Consider the following 21,247-nt stretch of genomic DNA (forward strand, 5'->3'; position numbering starts at 1 on the left):
TTTTCATAATATCGAATAACTCATTTGGCACAAAATATTTAAAAGAAAAGAGGGGTAAAATGGGTAACTGGATAGTATGAAAATAATGGGAAAATAAATAACATATATTGAATTTTATATGAAGAAACTGCCAATCTATTTTTTTTTTCTCATCTAAATATAAAAGATAATGGAATATGCATATTTGTTTGTGTTTATGAAAACACAATCATTTATCTTTGAATATAATAATTAAAAATTTAATTATAGGAAAAAAGACTGATACACCCTAAATGTTTAGTCAAAGGAACACAAAACTCGCCAATCTTTTTAACATTTACACCCCCATTTGTTAACATAATCCATTTCTTTAAACCATTACAAGCTTAATATTGTAATTGCGTACTAATAACAAGTAAATTTACATAAACCCCCTTATACCCTTTTGAAATATCACGAACCTAAAACGAATTCACAAACCCTTAACACACACTATTTCTTAGCACTCTCTTGTCCTTATGTTGCCGCCCTACGCTGCTGGTGCCACTGCTCATGCCTCATCGACGCTACTGTAAGAGTGAAACCACCACCAAGTCAAATGGAGACCATCGCTGCAAAATCTAGTCGAGACCACCATATTGAGACCACCACTATTTCCTTCGTCGATCAAGACTTCATCGGGGTTAACAGGAGCCAGCCGACAAAATCCAGCCAAGATCACCCCCATTTCGCTACTAAAATCGTCGAAAAATACTAAAAATTGTGCGACATCATCGCTATCCATTCATCGGATTCCACTATGTGTTCGCGAACACCACCACCATCAAACAACACCTCTCCACTAGCACCGAGCAAAAATGTAGTAATAACATCATTTTCGACCACAACAAAATAGCATGCAAAAATATGCCAGTTGATGCCACTTAACACCCATCAGGTTAGCCTAAAAGTGTTTTTGTCTTCTTTATGGTTGTTATATTTATTTACTAATCATGCATGATCGATAATGCAACAATAACCACACAAACTATATATGAGAGGAAGCTCTAAACAAGCTAGTAGTCAGAGTTGTCATTCAAATTTGTGAATAGATTCTTTTTTTAAATATTATGGTTATAATTGTAATTTATTTCACTTCATGCTAATTAGTACTATTAAGATTTAGTGATTGTTGTTATAATCAGTTTTGATAGTCCTTTTTTTTCCCCTTTTGATCATGAAAATTTAAATGGTTAACATGTCAGTAAAGAATTGTGTTATTGATATGGCATCAACAATCTTTGTAGCATGAAATGAAATGAAGTTTGATTAAATTTTTAGTACAAATAATGCACAAGATAATGAATTAGGATTATTCTTGAATAATGGATTAAATTTATTTGGTTTTAGGAGAAACTAAGGGTATTCTTGTAATTTGATTAAAAATCAATAGTTAAACTGGAAAAATGGGAAATTAAATTGGATCTCTGAGTAAGGGCATGTTTTTAATCATATTAAAAATGTATGGGCAAATTGCGCAATCAACAATTAATTTTTTATCACATGTCCAAATCAATATGTTGACTTATACATTAGAGGGTGATAATGGGAATTACAATTTGAAAATATAATTTCTGTTAAAAAATATATTTCGTTAACAAATAGAGTTGTAAATGTCTTTTTTAAAAACATTGGATGGTTTTGTGTCTCTTTTCCTAAACGTTGGGAGTATATCAATCATTTTCCCTTTATTTTATTAGCTGCAATGATTCAACCTAATCTCCATTTATCAAAAGTTGGCATGTGAATTTAATCGCTTATATCTTACAGCTTAGGGGTGGGCAAACCTAATCTAATTTTGATAGTTTGATTTGGTCATTATGGGTTAATTGAGTCATTTTTTTGACCCAATTAATAATTGGGTTGGAATGTGTTAATTATGATAAACCTATTTAACTCAATCCAATCTAACCCACGTAAATAATAATAATAATAATGATATGTTAATCCTCACCTATAAAATCCTAAAAACCTAAATGGCTAACTTAAATTTTTAACTCTTTTTATTTTTTAGTTTTTATTTTATGTATAAGAGACGATCGAGTTTATTCTCGTATCTACTGCTGAAAAATCTAATCTCAAAACTAAAACCACTCTCATATAAATAAATTTATTATGTTATAAGTTTAATTTGAATGAAAGTTGGTTTTAATTTCTCTTTATATTTTATTAAACACTTAATAGAACATAATTATATATATATCACTTTCATTTTATTAGTGAATATGATGCTGATTAATGATCTAAAATGTCTGAATTTGAAATTCGAAAAAGAGATGAGAGAAGCTGAGAATAAAGTCTAGAAGCTCATTATTGAGATTTTCTTAATTTTAAAATAGTTGTTTTTTTTAATTTTCTTTATCAAACACTAGACAATGAATGAAATTTTTATGTTATAATATATTTATATTTAATTTTAATAAGTTTCATAAATTTTCTTTATTTGATTTTTAATTTTAATTTGACATTCAACCCGATCAACCCAACTCAAACTGATAATTTAAGTGTCGGGTTGCATTGGGTTAGACTGGTTAACTAATTGAGTTGGGTTGATTTTATCTCAACCCATTCAATAATGGGATATATTTGTAAAAACGTTTATTTAATTGAGTTTAGTTGATTTTATTTCAACACATTCAATAATAGGGGTTAATTTTATCTAAACTCATTCAATAGTTAATTGGATTGTATTTTTAGAAACTCTATCTAACGCAACCCATGTCCAGTCCTAAATTACAACTTAGTTGTAACCTTCAACATGTAAATATTTATATCTTTGTTATCATTATAAAACTCACTCATATTTACTAAATACATTTGTCACTAGGCTCTTAGTCGAAGTGGTTGGGCTCCTGTTCAAGCCGACAAGCCCCCACAAAAGTATTGTAGGGCTAAATATTTATAAAACTCTTCTCCCTTGTTAAATGCAAGTGGAGCAGAAACATCATTTTTTTGTGAGGATTATTTCGTCTGGGCATGTATTTCATAAATTTTAATGTAGGAAAATGATAAACGAACTCAACGAAGACAAATGGACGACAGAAATGCAAGTTTAAATTGCCGTTTTGACTCGTTTCAAGCGTTGATTTCTTCTTCTTTTAATATTGCATGGACCCACAAGAAATAAAAAAAAAAAGAGTTTGCTTCGTTTTACTCCCCCTTTTACACACACTCCCTAACCACTCATTTTACTCCCCCTCTATTGAGTTTGCTTCATTACCAGACATGAGTTTGCTTCGTTTTACTCCCACTTTTACACACACTCCCCAACTACTCATTTTACTCCCCCTCCATTGAGTTTGAGTCATTACCAGACTCCCCTCCATTGAGCAAGTTTCGTTCGTTACTAGCCCTTTTTTTTTTCTCGCCCAGCCGCAGATCTAGAACAGACCCCTCCATTGAGCAGGCTTCGTTCGTTACCAGCCCTTTTGTTTTTTTCTCGCCCAGCCCCAGATCTAGAACGGACACGATTGCCCAGCCCAGATCTACTACGACGTCGCTGCTTTGGAGACTTGTAGTTGTTGCTTGCTGCATCCGTAAGCATTTCTTTTTATTTTTTTTAATTTTTTTATGTTGTGGATGATGAAATTTTGAGATTGACAGTGTTAGCATTGTATTAAAAAAATTGGAAACATGGGTGAGTTGTTGTTGACAGTGTTAGCATTGTATTTTCAAAGATAAATAATTGAAAATATTGTATTAAAAAAATTGGAAACATGGGTGAGTTGTTGTTGGTGGTGTTGGATTTGATTTTGTTTGCGTGTGTGAATGTGTATCGTAGCTCACATGGTACGGCCTCGTGTTCATTTAATTTGTTGCTTCAATGCTTCTTCTTCTTCTTTAGGGACATTGAACGTCAGAGCCTCAGCCTTTGGTTTTCATTTTCTTACTCGTCTTCATAGATACTAACAGGGTATTTATTACTGCTCACTGCTCTATTTTTGAGTCTCGACTATGTGAAAATTCATTTATTTGGTTATTATTGATCGTTGAGTTCCGACTTTGGATCTATGCACTTGGGTTTTCAAAAAGGTAACCAGATTTGCTTTTAAGTTATTTCATTTTTTTTGTTTTTATTTGGTTATTATTGATCCCGCTCCGCATTGCTTTAGATCAAAATTTGATTTTTTTTTCTTTTTGCCCTTCTTTTGACTTGGTACTATGTTGGAAATATTAATTGTTCAGAAAATGTTTGACCTAGATGCAAATTTGTCTATTTTTGAGCCAAAAAAAGAGTTCTGCTATTTGAGACAACAAAATCACATAGGTCGTGTCCTTTTTTAGGTTTTGTCAATGAGATTTGCTGGCATTGCTGTCTTTTTAACTTACTTATGGTGATGTTGTTCTTTTATTTTGTGTATTGAGTTGTTTCAGGTCTAAATTGATTAGAGACTTCCAACAACGTTTTAGCCTTATGATAAATTGGTAATGGTTGAGGAGATGAATTTGTTTGCTGGATATTGATGGTTTAGTCTGGCAACCAAGATGCTGTAGTTGCCAGTGGATTAAGAGGATTTGTTTGCTGGATATTCATTTTCTCGTTTTCTTTTGGTCTGAATTTGTTTGCTGGATATGTTTACTGGATATTCATTTTCTCGTTTTCTTTTGGTGCAAGTTGCTGTGATCTGTCTCACTTACAGTTGCAGAAATTAGTTTCTTGGTTGATGCTGGCCTTTGTGCTTTGCTGTGAGGCTCCCATTCTTTTTCAGAAGGTTAAAATGTTACTCTTTTTTTCCTCATGGTTTTGAAATTCTCTCTTATTGTTGGCAGTTGAAATTCTTAGCATAAAAGTCTAGAATATTGATCTAAAATTTTCCAATGTAGAATTCAAATGCCTACTCAAAGTTGTTATGTTGTTTTCAAAGGACGAAAGCCGGGCATATACAATTCTTGGCCTGAATGTCAGATGCAAGCAAATGGATTCAAAGGGAATTCTTATAAATCTTATACATCTTTGTTGGATGCCGAAATAACCTACAATGATTACATAAAAAGGCATGAAAAATTGCCAGAGACATCCAATATGTTAGAAACTACAAAATTTATTGTGGAAACACTCGAAAAGGGGGTGCAAACTGAAGTGCCTACATGTGACAAAACTGTGCAAACTGATAAAGGTAGAAATGATTGTATTATTCTGCCTATATTATCCATTGTATGTTGTATTTTTGGGATAATCGTTGCTATATGTATTTTGCATAAATGAAATTGTATCCCGTGTTATGTATAAATTTAAATAATTTAAATAAAATGATTGTTGTGTATGAATTGTTCCCACGGTTTCAAATTTCCTAAGTTTTTCCTCATTTGCTTGAATTGATGCTTCATGCAAAATATATAGTGTGACTTTTTGACTTTTTGACTTAATCAAATTAATTACCCCGGCTTAAAGGAAAGCGCGCGGATGAAACCTATCTAGGCTAGCAAATCTTTTAATCTTTTTAAATTATCTAATAAAGCAATGAGGCCACAACTATAGCAAAATTAAATAGAACAAAAGATGAAGAAAGATAAGAAACTGTATGAATTGAAAAGATTATTACCTAATTAACCTAATCTTTAAAGAGCTTATATATTGTCATGCAAACATATATACGGTTCAAAATCTATTGATAGACTTCTTACTATTAAAAAAGGAAATAACGAAATAGATTTTAATAAAAATATCGGAGCTATTCCTTAATAAACGAAAGCCTTGAGAATCATTCCATTCATTTTTCATAAAAAATGGACTTTCAAATTAGAAAAATATTCTCTGCAAAAACTGGTCTAAAATGCAATTCTGGTTATAAACGGTGAACCGTTTATTTAAATGGTTAACCGATAATATCCAGAGAGCAACATATTGCCTAAAGCTCTAACCGTTTATGAAAAACGGAAAACACAAAAGATGGGATGGCATTGAGTTTTGCTTTAGAATTAAATAATTTTTAATATCCCAATTCACCCCCCTCTTGGGTTTGCCTAGTTAGTATTTCACATACCTCCACGCTCCCTCTTTTAATCTGGTAAATGCATGCAAGTGATGATCAATTATCAGTAAGTCAAATTTCACTATCACAATCACATGCAACTATAGTATTATTAAGAGGAAAAATTTTTACCTTAAACAAATCTAACGTAATTTCAAAAATTAAAAGTTCAATTTAACACAAAACATTATTCCATCACTACAATTTCAAAGATTTAAAGTCAAATATAACATAACTTTAAAATTTTAAAATTCAATTTAACACAACATTATTTCATCACTACAATTTAAAGGCAAAATACAAGTCAAGTATCATAATTGTTATCTTCATTACGCTGCTGCTGCTGTAGTAACTGTTGGAAATTCTCACTTTGAGATCCTTGATAAGTCATCGAAGGAGAAGAATAATGCAACTGCGAAGTATACGGTGGGACTAGTTGCTATAATACATAAAAATAAACATCATATTACATTACAGAAAATATTAAAATATATGTATTTATTAATGATTTGTAAACAACAACTTACTGTGTGCCAATTATAAGGAAATGGCTGATAAATGTTGTTTCCACCGAATTGGGATTGGTACATAGGTACCTAATCAAATAATAAAATATATGTAAAATTCATATAAAAATCTTAAAACTAAAATTTAAATAATTTAATTCTTACATTATAATAGCCCATAATGCCGCATTGGTTGAGATTTCCGTAAATAGTACTTCATTCTTGTAGCGTCTACATATGCGCAATCTTATACTTAATTACATATCCTCGAAATAAAAGAAAATTTTAAACGCATCAATTCACAAGATTTACTGTGGCTATGTTGCTCCCTTGTGTGGAGATTTCATTAGGCATATGATAAGATAATGGGGCAGTTTATTGTAAACCCTACAAGATTATTAAAGACAATTAAACTAAGACCAAATTAATTAGAAAATAGATATTTGTTTTTAATCATACCTTATTTTTTTGTGCGGACTTGTTCTTTTGAATGGATTTCTTTCGAATCGAAAATTCTTTCCTCAGGCAAGGTGGACGGCCTTTACGACGTGTCACTACTGGATCATTTAGTGCAAGTTGAACATTGTTGCTGCCACAACTTACTTTGCCAATAACAGTTCTTCCCACACTCTCACTGTTAATTTGTTTGTTGCTGCTACAACTTGCTCCACCAGTATTAGTTTTTCCCACACTTTCACAACGAATTTGCTTGGACAGATCCTTCATTGCTTTCTCAATCTAATCCAACACCGTTTTATAGCTATTTTCATCATCAGAGGCTATGTCTGCAACCTCACTGAAAGCGTTACACATTTTTTCATATCTTTCTTGCTGGATGGTCAAATTCTGCACACCATAACAAACTTTCAGCTTACTATAACATCTCCTCACATCTTTTCTCCACCTTGATAAAATGTATCTTTCTGGAAGTAGTTTAACTGAGTTACGTATCAGCACTGCAAGGGCATGTCTGCAAAGAATCCCCCTAAACTGGAATTTTGAACATATACAAGTAACTTCACACTCAGCTTCTTCAAAAACAACCTCAAAGAAGCCTCTCTGACCTTGTCTAAATGATTCAATTATTTGATATATTGATCCCACAGAATCCGAGATATCACAATACATCAGAGCAATCAATTCTTCTTGAAATTCTTTAAACTTGGAAATGGTGTACACTTCTTCAACTTGCCTCTCCATCTCATATCTTGACACGCATGGTGTCCTTTTACTGAAACACTTGGCATCTGTTTGCCATTCTAATTCAGCTTTCCTCTTCAATGCATTTTCATATTGCTTTACAAACTGTTTCAGATTTATTTTTGAGTTAACAAATCCATCGAAAAATGCATTCATACTTTCACTTCGCAGAGTTGTTGACATTCCTGCCCAAAAATAGCCTTTTAAATAGCATGAGACCCAACGATGCCTCTCCTCGTACAAACCATTTAACCAATCATTATCCCACAAATCATATTATGTAATCATGCAATGCCAAGCTTCCTCAAACGCATCAGAACTCAGTGAATCATATACAACAGAGAGCAGGGAAGATATAATACCTTCACGTTCTTTAAAAGCTCCTAACTTCTCAGACACCTTCTTCATTATGTGCCATAAACACCATCGGTGCCTAGTAGTAGGAAAAACGTTTTCAATTGCCTTTTACATTGCCCTGTCTTGATCTGTAATAATACCAAGGGGAGGAGAATCAGACATGCATGATAGCCACGCCTCAAATAACCACGTAAATATCTATGTATCCTCGCGTGAAATCAATCCGCATCCCAACAAAATAGACTGTCCATGGTGATTAACTCCAACAAAGGGCGCAAATGGCATGTCATACTTGTTGGTTAGATATGTAGTGTCAAATGTGATGACATCTTCAAAATATTTGTAAACTGCCCTACTCCACGAATCTGCCCAAAACACATTCTTTAATCGATCCTCTTCATCCAAATCAATGCTAAAAAAAAAATCCATTACATTCTGCTTGCTTTTTCTGTAAGTACTTTAAAAGTGTCATAGCATCTCCTTCCTCAAGTTGTAATCGCCTTGTTTTGTCAACAAAATTTCTACAATCTTTTTCTAAGAATGGCACATTTTCATACCCACCAGCTCCAATAACAATAGAATTGAAATTTTGGGTTATTCTAATTCCTGCACAATCATTCATTTCAATTCGCTTTTTAGCGCTTGCACTAATTCTGCGATTGCATGGGAAATACTTAGCTTTGTCGGGACTCAATCCATGATTGTGTTGAAGATTTAAAGTTCGAAGAACCCATTTTCCATCTTCATTTAAACAACCTCCAATTTTTGCATCACAATCATTTTTCACATTCGGTTTCGGCTTCAATGCATTAGCAAATTTACTTTCTGACTTGCCGCTACGCCCACATGCAAATGTCGCATATTTTACAATTCCATCGGTCCCCTTCTTAGTACTTCGAACCTTCACAGGAAACCTCTCTTGTTTACCATAAGCTTTGTAAAATGCAAACATTTCTTCATGATTATCAAATAACATTCCAAGAGCTGGCTCACATTTGTTCGGTTCCACAATTTCATTTACATCGTTAGCTCTTGTTTCTTGCAACTCTTCAAATGCATGCTCATTTTCCAAATACTCCATTTCTACAAAATAATTAACATTTGTATTAAGAAACTTATATAACATTTTGTCCAGTAACGAAAATTCCTAACAATTTAAATAAATAAAATACATCCACAAATTTTTATAATTTATTCCATTATCTCCAAAAATTTAAATTATAAAATCCTAACAACTTAAATATATAAAACACATCCGGAAATTGTTATAATTTATTCCATTATCTCCAACAATTTAAATTATAAAATCCTAACAACTTAAAAATATCAAACACATTCGGAAATTGTTATAATTTATTTCATTATTTTCAGCAATTTAAATTAAAAAAAATCCTAACATATATAAAACACATTTAGAAATTGTTATAATTTATTGTATTATTTTCAGTCATTTAAATTAAGAAAAATCCTAACATATATAAAACACATTCAAATATTGTTATAATTTATTTCATTATTTCCAACCATTTAAATTTAAAAAATCCTAACATATATAAAACACATTAAAAAATTATTATAATCTATTCCATTATTTCCAGCTATTTAAATTAAAAAAAAATCATAACAATTTAAATATATAAAAAATAAAAATCTACGAATTTTTGTAATTTAAATTAAATATTCTAACCATTTAAACATCTCTCACCTCTGTTTGTAGATCTAGATCTAATTTATTTCTTGTGATAACTGAGATGCAGAGACAAAATTTGTGAGATGCTGAGACGGAATTTGTGAGATGCAGAGACTGGAACTCGTTTGAATTTTGCCTTCCTGAACACAAAGAACTCTCGTACTCAAATGAGAGAAATTCACGTACTCAAATGAGAGAAATGGAGAGAGACTACAGAACTAAAAAGTAATCTTCCTTTCATTTATTTTCGTTACTTTTCTTTATTTTTTTTTATTATTTTATTCTTTAAATTCAAAAAGTAACAGACAAAGGGACAAAAGCTGCTTCATTCACGTGCCCTTTTTTGGTTTCCATTAATCCCACATGGCAATTTTTTTCTGTCGTCCCTTTGTCTTCATTTCGTTCAAATAGCAGAACTCATAAAATAATGTAAGTCCCAATAAAATATATCTGATTGTAAATATTAATGTAATGTCTATTATAATAGTAGTTATAAATATACGTGCAATGCAGTAATTTGGTGCGTAACAAGTATTAAAAAAAATATTTACCAAATACATTTCAAAATGGAAGAATGAGACTGTTGTCTCTTGTAATATTCTTTTGTCTGTAACCCTAGGAACGCAAACGTAACGGGGAAAAAAATAAGCACTATTATTGAAGGATACACGTGAGAAATGAAATTTAAAGGTAAAAGTTTATCAAGGAGTAAAGTGATTAAAAAAAACATATGAAATACACACACGTCAATCTCCCTTTCAAAATAGGAAAATGATGTTTGCCCTGGGTCAAACCCCGAAAATAAACTAAACGGCGTCATTTTGTTTGTTTGTTTTTTCTTTTTTGCTTCTCCAAAATGCTGCCGTCTCTGATAGAATATTTCACTCACCGTAAATCACTTCCTCTTCGTATCTTCGTTTCACCTGAGACAGATAGAAGAATTTGTTACTTTCCTTACCGAAGAATTTGTTTCACCTGGGATTCCTTACCGAAAAAATCGTTACTTTCCTTCCTTGACCGAGGTCCAGCCATTCAGGATCCACCACGACCGACTCACAGCCACGGTCACCGTCGTTACTTTCCTTCCCTGACCGAGGTCCAGCCATTCGGGATCCACCACAACGGACTCACAACCACAATCACCGTCAACGCTAGTAGCCAAAACTTGTTCGGGAAATTGAACTCATAAAGCGTCAAAGTTCACAGCCTGAGCATATACGATTATAAGATGTGTTTACACCAACTCACAGCCTGTGATTTTTATACACCTCTGTACAGCATATATGATGCCTCTGACACAAATAGATCCAGTCCTTTAAATTGTAGAAAGTTTCTTTGCAGGATGTAGAACTGGATTTGACTTGCATTCAGATAATACCAGTCCAGAGCATAAGCCACCACAGCTAACTTTTGATGTTCTCTCTAATATAGATTGAGGCAATCGAATATGCCTGCTAAAACTAACAGAAAAAAGGAGAGAAAAAAAGAGAGGTGACTCCTCTTTTCACAAATAGCTTTCTTATACCAATAAACATTAGATAAAGAAGCAGGAATGAGAAGGACCCTAACTAGAAGAAACACAAATTAATAAGCGTGTAGTGCCTTTAAACTCAGCTTTCAAGGATAAATTTCGCAGCCGAAACTCAGTTGTTGTTGGTCTTGTTCTTCATTCGCGATAGTTTTTTGGGTAAGGAAGAAACGAATAAACGAAGAAAGGAATCACGAATCCAGCCATTCGCGATAGTTAAAGATAACGCCGTTTTGGAAATGATAAGTGAAACGGCACTGTTTTGGAGAAATAAAAAAAACAAACAAATAAAACGACGTTGTTTAGTTTATTTTCAGGATTTGACCCGGGTCAAACATAAACACTCTTTAAAATAAAATGAAACAATTAGTCAAGGGTGCTATTGTGTATAGATTGTGATCACAGAAGAATGTGAAATGTGATAAACGCGGGATATTTATTATTCAGAACTTGGAAGGTTCGTGTGTGGACTAGGCTCGCAGTTACAATAACCACTGTCACCGTACAATTACACGTGTCACAAAACGAGTGGATAGCAAGTTCCAGAAGGTCGGAGAATCAATGAACGAGATAGGAGAGGCAAGATTCCTGGTCCCTATATAAGCGAGGTTCCAAATTTCGTCCCTCCCATTTTCAGCGGTTAGAGGTTTCTCTCTTCCCTAAATTGACTGAGAAAAGAAAAAAAAAAAAGGAAAAATACAACTCTTCTTCGTCTTCTTCTCAGGTAAGACTTCGTGTCTTTCTCTTCTGATTTTTCGTCTTTGGCTTTATGTGGCCTAGGTTTAAATTCGTTTTACTGTTATTTTATTTTATTTTAACTGATTCAACATTGTTTTCTTATTAGTGATGCTGTTAGGTTTGCTGTAGATTCGCCTCTTTGAAGGCGCTAAATTAATAATTTTATGGCAGATTCTTGAAGTTGAATAAATTCTGACAATGTTTCAATTAATTTGATTGAATCGCGTGTTCCTGAGATTGAATAATTTTAATTAATGAACAAATGGTTTTTTTTTTAATTGTTGTTGCTTTTAAGTTGTTATTATTATTATTATTTTGGAAACTTTGAAGTATAATGATTTTGTTGGAGAAAGTAGATTAAAATTTTTTATTATGAAATTCAGATTTTTACAGATTTCTAAGAGTGTTTATTTTTCTAATTTTTTTTTTAATGAGAATGCATGTTTGATTCTCATTCTTACATTGCATTTAATCCTGAATATTGTATATTTATCGCTCTCTCAGAACTTTTGTTCATGTAAAGTTGGTATAGTTTTAAAGTTAAGCAAAGTAAAGAAGGAATTAGAGGTACAGCTTGCTGAATTAGAGAGCTTTATTGGTGATCTATTTTGCTGTTGTTGTTTTACATGCTAGTAGTTAAATCTCTTTCAATTCCAGAAGAGTAATAATTGCTTTCCCTGAACAGATTTTTTCTGTAAGATTGTCATGAATTTGTGGTATTGATCAGGTTTCATTGTGATTTGGAAGGGCATCTTGCTGGGTTTCATTGGAAATTTTACAGTGCTTAGTATTTCACGGTGCAAAACTTTTCGTATTAGACTGCAGATATGGCTGAGGTATTTAAGTGCATTAAGTTTTTTCTTTCCACAATCAATATCTCTCTCTACATTTATCATGCATATTTATTGATGCACTTACATTTGAATTTAAAATTGGTGGCAGGAGAGTCACAAGGTTTCCTTGCATGTTTATGATCTAAGCCAAGGACTAGCCCGACAACTTTCTATGTCATTCCTGGGGAAGGCTATTGAGGGAATATGGTAAGTTTTAGCTTGAAAGAGTAAAATAAAACAATATTCGAATGTTTGTGCTTGATGCCTTGTTTTGTTAAGTTAGATCTAGAAGCAGAAACCTGCTAAACCTTATTTGCTGTCACTTCTAAGATTATTTATAGATAGCCTACATTAGTTGGTAAATAGTATGACTATTATTGTTCTGTGTAAAGTTAATGTAGCATAAATTCAAGTTGGACCTGTTGTGTAAGTTGAAGAGATAATTCTGATAACCCTACATCCAATGTCCTTCATTCTTGGGTACCAAGATAAGGATAGAAACGTGAACCTATTCACTTATGCTAATTTATGAATAGTGTATATATATATATATATATATATAGATTATAAGGGTCATATAATGGTACAGCATGGACAGTGGTTTTTAAATATCTTTTGCAAACTCTTCCTTTGATCAGTGGCTATGCCTGCTATTAACTGGTTCCATCCAAGAGGACTTTTGTTCTTCTTCCAATGTTCTGTCATTTTTTAACCAACAAATCTGACTCTTTGCTTTTATGCTGTCCTATATCGTGTTACTAAGTGTCGAGTTAAATACATGCTTGGTGGTTGCTGAAGTGTTTTAATTTCGCATGACAGGCACACAGGAATTGTGGTCTATGGTAATGAATATTATTTTGGGGGTGGTATACAACATGATTGTGTTGGAGCAACACCGTATGGAAAACCATTGAGGGTGGTAGAATTGGGTGAAACACATGTGCCAAAGGATGTGTTTGAAATGTATCTAGAAGAAATTAGCCCTCGTTATACTGCAGAAAAATATAGTCTGCTATCTCACAATTGCAACAACTTTAGCAATGAGGTTGCACAATTTTTGGTGGGAAAAATGATCCCTGAGTATATTTTGAATCTTCCTAATGAAGTTATGAGCAGTCCAATGGGTGCGCTTGTATGTAAGTTTCCAATTCCAAATGACTCTAGTTTATCTCTATGTTATTCTGGTTGATAGAACATTGATTGTCAACAACAATTTTAAATTGTGTTTGTCTACAAGTTGATGATACTGAATTTTTTTAGACATAAATTGACATCCACTGTTTTCTCATATGGACCTTGGAATGAATTGGGTGATTGAAACTAAAAATGATTGGTTGATTAAAAATTTTGGCTAATTTGTGAAGCAAGTTCCACAATTTTCCTTCACTCATACGTTCCAGTTGTGTGCTGCCTGAAATTGTTACATTGTCTAATTGTGTCCAGTGCAGATTACTTATGGTAATGTGATAAATGTCTGGTATTGAGATCATGTCATTCTGTGGTGTCATATTACTGTCCGTTAATTAGTTTAGTGGTTGGTCCTAATTTTCTTTCGGAAGTAGGATCTGCCTTGACATCAAATGGGTATCTGTAATGCCAATTTTCTTGCAGAAGAAAGAATTTTTATTTATATATATATATTTTTTTTTGTGCTAAACTGTGAAAATCAATAAAGGGGAGAGAGAGGAAGCTTTTTATCATCTACAGTAAGGGAACTTATTAACATTCTGCTGCAGTGCCCATGATACAGAACCTGGAATCAACAATGAAAGCAGGTGCGGTACCTCAAGCTCCTCAGTTCAGGCCTGCTCCACTGGCTCAGTCTTCAAGATCTCTGAGTGTTGATACTGTGAACAAATCCTCTAGCAATAGTCCCAGGCCATCTGTGGAGCAAAAGAACGTCAGAGAGCCTTCAGGTACGATGAAAACTGAAGAGCAAGCCATTGGGTGTGAGGAGCCAAAGAAATTGGCCAACACAGTGCCTCCTGCAGAGGGAGTACAAAATTCAGGTGTTAATGGGGTTACAGAAGACCCCCTTGGGGATGCTCGGAAGATGGTACAAGAGGAGATTAACCGTGAATTTGCTGCAATGATGGCGACTGGGACATTGCGTGCAAGTGAGGCTGCAGCCCTTGCCATGAAGAAAGTAATGCAAAAATATGGACACATGAATGTGGCAATGACACAAAGTTAGAAATCAAGAACAAACTCAATATTTTAAGAAATGGCTGTTTGATTTTGTTTGTCTGAAGTGTGTATGAAGACTCTACGGTTAACTTGCTAACTGCATATAATTCTTTGTCATGCACACTGTCAGTTCTTTGGAAACTGTATGCTAAAAACTATTCATTTATTTATGGAACTTCCTGTCATTGTCTTCTTTCTACCAATTCGCCTCAGTTTTTGATGTCTAATTACTCGTTTGGTGATGTGGATGGATCTGTAATGGATGTTAGGAATTCATTTTTATGTCTAATTGCTCTTGGACTGTGATGTGTCTGTTGTGAAAGTTTAATTCCTAACAAGCAAGCTCCAAAACCCCAATCGGAAAAATGCGGCCCCTCTTGGGAGTTGTTCGGTATGATGATGAATGGTTCTCATTATTGAAACTTTGGATTAGGAGTGTTTGCGGATCGGATTTTGTGGATTGGACATTAATTCATATCTAATCCATGATTTTATAGATTATAGATTTTTAATTCAATCTAATTCACGAATAGGTAAAATTTAATTCATATTCTGCGAATCGGATGTAGATTTAACTCAATCAATATCTAATTCACCATTTTGCGGATTGGTTTGCGCACTAGAATTTTTGAATCATGTTCTATCTACGAACTAATTAAATATAAAAATAATTTTACTACCGATTAAATTTAAAATTAAATAAGATAAAATAAATTAATTGTTTAAATGAAGTTAGAAATACATTCAAAATTTCAAAATATAACACCAAAAAGAAAAAAAAAACTCATTTATTTAGATTAATACATGAAAATTAATTGCTAAGTAAGTTATTTTTATTTTATATTATTGTTGAATAAGACATAATATAATGTTAATGTGACTATATTTTAACTTATATATTTATTAGTAAGTATAATACCAAATTTACAAATTTAATTTTTTTATTAAATTTTTTTTTTGGTAGATTCACAGATTTTTACGGATTCACATAAGTAAATCCATATACAATCCACTGATTGCGGATTTTTAAATTTTCAATCTAATCAAATCTATCAATCCATGGATCGAATTTTTATGAATCAAATTTCTGCAGATTAAACAGATTGAGCAGATTAGATTGGATTCACACCCCTACTTTGGACGTTCGAATCTTGTTAAAATAAAAAGATATATTTACCATTCCAGTTTTAAAGCTGGTGGGATGAATCTACAATGTCTTTGATATCTTCTTCACCATCTAATTCTTTTTCTTTGCAACACACTCTAATTTTGCATCGTCTCTGAAAGAATGGAAAGGACAGAGAGAGAGAGTTAAGAGTTTAATTTTATTATTTGATTTAGTATAGAATATTTTCTCTTTCCTCCTCGTTTCCTCTTCTCTTTTATTTTATTTTTTCAAACCACATTGTTGCCGGAGAATATTCCATTTATCCATTGCCTGATCATTTGATCAGTGTTGCGGCTGTTGCCTGCCTGCTCTGTGTCTCTCAAAAGTTGCAACCTCATTTCGTTGCTAAAGAGGAGTCCGCCTTACTAAAGTTAATTGGAAAACGGAGGCAACACTGGTATTTGAATTCACAAAATAGACAATAACTACTAGAAATCAAGTCTCTGTTTATTCATGCAGCTACGACCCACAATAATGGAAGGCATGATACACTTTGCTGTAGTCGGGAACAGTATGCGCCCGTCTCTACACATGAATTAATTTGATCAACCATTGTATGTTCATCTATGGAGCTAAATTTAAAAAAATCTGTATAAAATTATCCTTTCAATCCAGCAATATGGTACATTTGTTGCGTATTATGTTCAGTCTAATATAATGTGGTGAATAGAAACATGTTAAGAGATTACCGTGGTGTCTTGTTGGAGTGACGTGTGTTCTTGTTCAGATGAACTAGCATTTTCAGTTTCTAGTTCAAGACTAGCATCTTTGGATCTGCTTAAAGCACCATCAGGAATGTTTATGCCACCAAATCCAATAATGACAGCAACTGCTCCAAGATAATCCAGGAGTTTTGGAGCATTGCCAGTTAATGAATCCACAACAGCAGCCAGTGGCACCTGAATTGTAAGACCAGCTGTTGCTACAGTTGCTGTTGTTAGAAGTACAGCCTTCGCCCATAAATAATCACTCAGGACATTATCCAGCAAACCTGCAAATGAGAACAAGATTTACAAAATGATGGGATATATATCTCATCCAAATCCAATATAATCATAATGACCGAGCATAATATCACGTTTTAATAAGGAAACCTTAAATCGTAAAATCAAATCTACATAAAGTAGAAATGGATAAATTCCGCCATGATATCTGGAAACCAGCACAAGTTATTGTCAATTCTTTCATGGCACACATAGTTGGTGACATATGCAGCAACTCACAAAGCATCCAAAAATGCTGTCAGCATTGTAATAGAAAGTTCAGTCTCCTAGGAAATTCAGCATTCTTCTTCATGATTTCATGGCTTCAAGCAAAAATAAAAAATTTTTAAAAAAAAAATCTTAGCAAAAGTTGGAAAAAAAAATATAACACTTGGATAAAATCTTTACTTTTAATTGTTCACTGTTTTTTTTTTTAAAGTCAAACTATTAGCAATACCTATAGGAAGGTATCTCAATGTGGGAATCATCATATATGTGCTATGCCACTCATCAGTATAATACCAAGCAAGACACGTCGAACATTAACTCTGTTAGCTTCGAAATTGAACAACCAAAACCCCTTATTTGTAAAGCTAATACAAATACTCTCATAGCTGCATTCCTCGACAAAAAATGTGCAAATAGAGGCATTTATTCCCTAAGAATTATCAGAAACTACCACATCCTAATTTGATTGAACGGGACACACATCCTGCTTCCCCAATCTTCCAGGCCAATTGCAGTTTGTCCAGTTAGATGGTACCAAAGATGTAGCATCAGCTCAATTTAACAAATGGGAGAATGTGCAGTCATTTCATAGGGCTTAACAAGGGATGTCAATAGCTAGTTTTCCACTAAGATTTAATCCCAGCCATAGACTTTTCCACACATGGTTTTGCTAAGTTTCATGAAAGAAAGAGACTAAACGCGGGACACAATGACTTCTACAAGAACTAAGTTTTGACTCGACCAACCAACCCGCATAGGCAGTGTCAGCACTATGCACAGAAATATGGCACATGCTAGATTGCAATGACAAAAGAAGCCTGGAACGTGGCAGGACCAGAAATGAAAATGCTGACTTAGTTATATTAGAACAAGCAAAGAGAGAGCAAATAAATTTTTAAGCACAATATCGACAAAAAAGGAAGGGGAAAATACACATGACTTAAATGCATACCTTTACCAACAATTAAACAAAACTGCTTCAGGGTCAGCCTATAGAATGGCTCTAGCTTGGTGAAATGGAGTATGAGGGCGACAGGAAGGAAAATTATGAGGTTGAAGAGCCCAAGAAAACCAAGGAACTGCGCCATACTGGCATCACCATTTTTGCCATCATCATCCGGCAACTTCTTGCGGATAAGGGTAATATACACAGCATATAGCCCAGCTGATGCAAGAGAAAGAATGTCTCCAAGAAGAGGGTTTGAAGCAGTTGCACTTACACTGCTACTGTTTTCAGAGTCCCCCAAGCTGACAATTATAGTTCCCGCCATGCAAAGAAGAACACTTACAAGCTTCACCCACGTGAACTTCTCACCCAAGAATAATAGGGAGACCAAAAATGTAAAAAGACTGGATGTACTGCTTAAGATTGTATTTGACTGCATGCAACAAAAGAAAGTAACCAGTTATACCAAATTGGTGAAACATGTACAGCACCAATAAGACATGCAAAACAAAAATTATTAAATGCTTACTGTTACTGTAGTATACTTCAAGGAGAGATTAAAAGTCAGCTGCGCCAAAAACCAAAATGGGCATATCAACAAGCTGACCTTTGCCACTCTAGTGCGAGTCCATCGTCCTTTTGCTGCGGATTCCTCAGCTTCAACAATTGGCAAACTGCTCTGAAACTCATCTGAAACAAATTCTGATCCAGAATCAATACTTTTCTCTTGCTGACCAATTTCCCCCTCTTGCACAATCAAGGACTGAGGCGATTCCTCACCTTTTACACCTACATTACTCTCTTCAAGAAGAATTGCCTTTTCAGAGTCTCCCAATTCTTGTAAAGTGCCACTCTTTCTATTTTTCCAGAACAATACACTTCCATATGTGTCCACCAAATATCGCCCAATTTCAGCAATGGGAATGTAGACCACAAACAGTGAATTGCAAATGTAAGTGACGAGAAATGGTGAAACACCGGCATCTACTACAGACTGAACTACAAAACTAGCAGCAATCCAGATGATTGCAACTGCAACTATGTATATCAATCCTAAACCCCATTTCCAAACTTCACTAGTCATATCTGTTGAACCAAACAAGAATCAAACTAGGACCAAATATTCCCAAATAGTTCATAACTTAAATCAAATCCAAGTGCCGAAATACCCATACCAAAATGTACTTTCTCCTGGGCAAAACCAAAATACCAAGATCATAATCAGAACACAGCTCACCTACAACATATAGAAACGAGGAAAAAAAAAGGAAAAAAAAAGTGAGTCAAAATATGATGTCAAGATTTTTTTTTTTTTTTGGGATATATTAAGCATAAAAATGCAGACTTGAAGGAGAACCCAATACAGTAATCAAGAAATTGAACCAAGTGACGCTAATATAGCATTAAATATCCAAAGAAAACAAGCACCTGCACTCAATATGAACTCAGAACCGGATCCTCTTCGTCTCAAGAAAGAGGGAGTATTTCGTTCGCCAAGACAACAACTGAAAATAAATTAAAACCGATCAACTAAGAATTTTTAACTTTTATTATGAACAAATTATTGTCTCTTTAGCATGTACCAAGTTGCCGGCCTCGTAAATCAATTTGATTTCATTGCCGGTAAGCTTTTCGCTTCTATTTAGTTTGGTGAGACGTGCTAAAACGTGGGCATAAATATTTATTTATTTACTTTTTACAGTTATATGTGAATGTTACAAAAAAATTTTAATACTATTTTATCATTGACCAAAAAAAAAATGTAATATTAAAATGTATTACTGTAGCTTTTTTAAATACAAAAATAATAATTGTAACTTTCAACTTTGAACAGCAACTGTTGTACCTTGTAAGGCAATTTCTCCTTAAAGAACAGTAAGTTTAAATTATTTTTTAAAATTTTATAATAAATTCTAAAAAAGTATTTTTGTTCCTTTAATTTCATAATTTTTTTACGGTTGTATATTACAGTAACTAGAAAATAATATACAGGTTTTACATCCTGGAATATCCTCCAGACAAATAGTATACATCTTTTTATTTTGGATTTTAGTTTAGAGTAATAATATATATATAAATTCTTGTACAAATTTATTTTATACAAATTGATATATCATGATAAAATTAGTTGAATTAAATATTTCTTAACCCACATGATCTATTTTGATTATTTTGTATTTTCATTCAACTAATAAATTAATATCAAATCAATTTGTATAAGATAAATTTATACATGAATTTGTGGTTGTATAATCACTTTTTTACCTTAATTGTGAGCTTCTCCTACGCTATGTCTGCTAGTTCTTGTTAATTGCTTATGCTTCACTCCAAAGATCACTCTTTCTTTCATCAAATCCAGGGCATATGTAATTATCCAAAAAAATTTCTTTCCATGCTGCTCAACTTTTCCTTTCATTAGATCGACTCAATCTCGTGAATCTATAAAAAAAAAAATTGTTGTTGCTATTATTCTAATGTTTATTAGATTTTTGTCACGTATATTTCTCAACTAATTATATAAAAATAAATAAATGTATGACGATAATTCAACAAAAAAGTTTACATTGAGGGTGTTGAAAATTCATCATAAAGATGTTGTTGTGGTTGAAAGAGGATAGATTTTACTCGTATTGGGGTGCAAAATGTAGACATACTCAAAAGTTGTTGTCCCAAAAGATAATATTAAATACTAACTTGAATATATATAAAACCATGTTATATGAAAGTACTGCTTCTATTAAAATTTTAAGTTGATGTAATTATAGGTTCGTGATATGTTTATTCAAGTTCAACCAATACGTTCATATCCAGCAAATTTTAAGAGAAATATAGTCTTAAATCCCGCACACAACTTGATCTTGAATGATTTTGGCTGTCCCTTTCTAATCTAATG

At 33.1% G+C, this 21,247-nt stretch overlaps 2 protein-coding genes across 12 annotated transcripts; one reads left to right on the forward strand and one right to left on the reverse strand.

Moving 5' to 3' along the window:
* Positions 1-11,828: 11,828 nt before the first annotated feature.
* Positions 11,829-15,228, forward strand: LOC102620364 (uncharacterized). Of its 2 annotated transcripts, none has more exons than XM_006479234.4 (5): positions 11,829-11,995; positions 12,737-12,845; positions 12,952-13,049; positions 13,662-13,978; positions 14,579-15,228. In XM_006479234.4, exons 2-5 carry the CDS (start codon positions 12,837-12,839, stop codon positions 15,034-15,036), a joined length of 882 nt encoding a protein of 293 aa, XP_006479297.2. In that variant the 5' UTR covers positions 11,829-11,995; positions 12,737-12,836; the 3' UTR covers positions 15,037-15,228. The 2 variants fall into 2 exon arrangements, with proteins under 2 accessions (XP_006479297.2, XP_006479298.2); XM_006479235.4 differs by having other exon boundaries at positions 11,836-11,995; positions 12,757-12,845.
* A 1,395-nt stretch (positions 15,229-16,623) lies between these two features.
* LOC102620825 (uncharacterized vacuolar membrane protein YML018C) lies at positions 16,624-20,071 on the reverse strand. Of its 10 annotated transcripts, none has more exons than XM_006479239.4 (7): positions 19,938-20,024; positions 19,783-19,859; positions 19,530-19,591; positions 18,884-19,440; positions 18,361-18,787; positions 16,887-17,188; positions 16,624-16,722 (listed from the first exon to the last, which is right to left on the reverse strand). In XM_006479239.4, the coding sequence occupies exons 4-7, from the start codon at positions 19,436-19,438 to the stop codon at positions 16,657-16,659; spliced, it is 1,350 nt and encodes a 449-aa protein (XP_006479302.2). In that variant the 5' UTR covers positions 19,439-19,440; positions 19,530-19,591; positions 19,783-19,859; positions 19,938-20,024; the 3' UTR covers positions 16,624-16,656. The 10 variants fall into 10 exon arrangements, with proteins under 10 accessions (XP_006479302.2, XP_024954910.2, XP_006479299.2 ...); XM_025099142.2 differs by having other exon boundaries at positions 19,530-19,545; positions 19,938-20,007; XM_006479236.4 differs by having other exon boundaries at positions 18,884-19,591; positions 19,938-20,071.
* Between the last annotated feature and the right edge of the window lie 1,176 nt (positions 20,072-21,247).

The sequence above is a fragment of the Citrus sinensis genome, chromosome 3, assembly GCF_022201045.2.
Source record: "Citrus sinensis cultivar Valencia sweet orange chromosome 3, DVS_A1.0, whole genome shotgun sequence".
Lineage (NCBI taxonomy): Eukaryota > Viridiplantae > Streptophyta > Magnoliopsida > Sapindales > Rutaceae > Citrus > Citrus sinensis.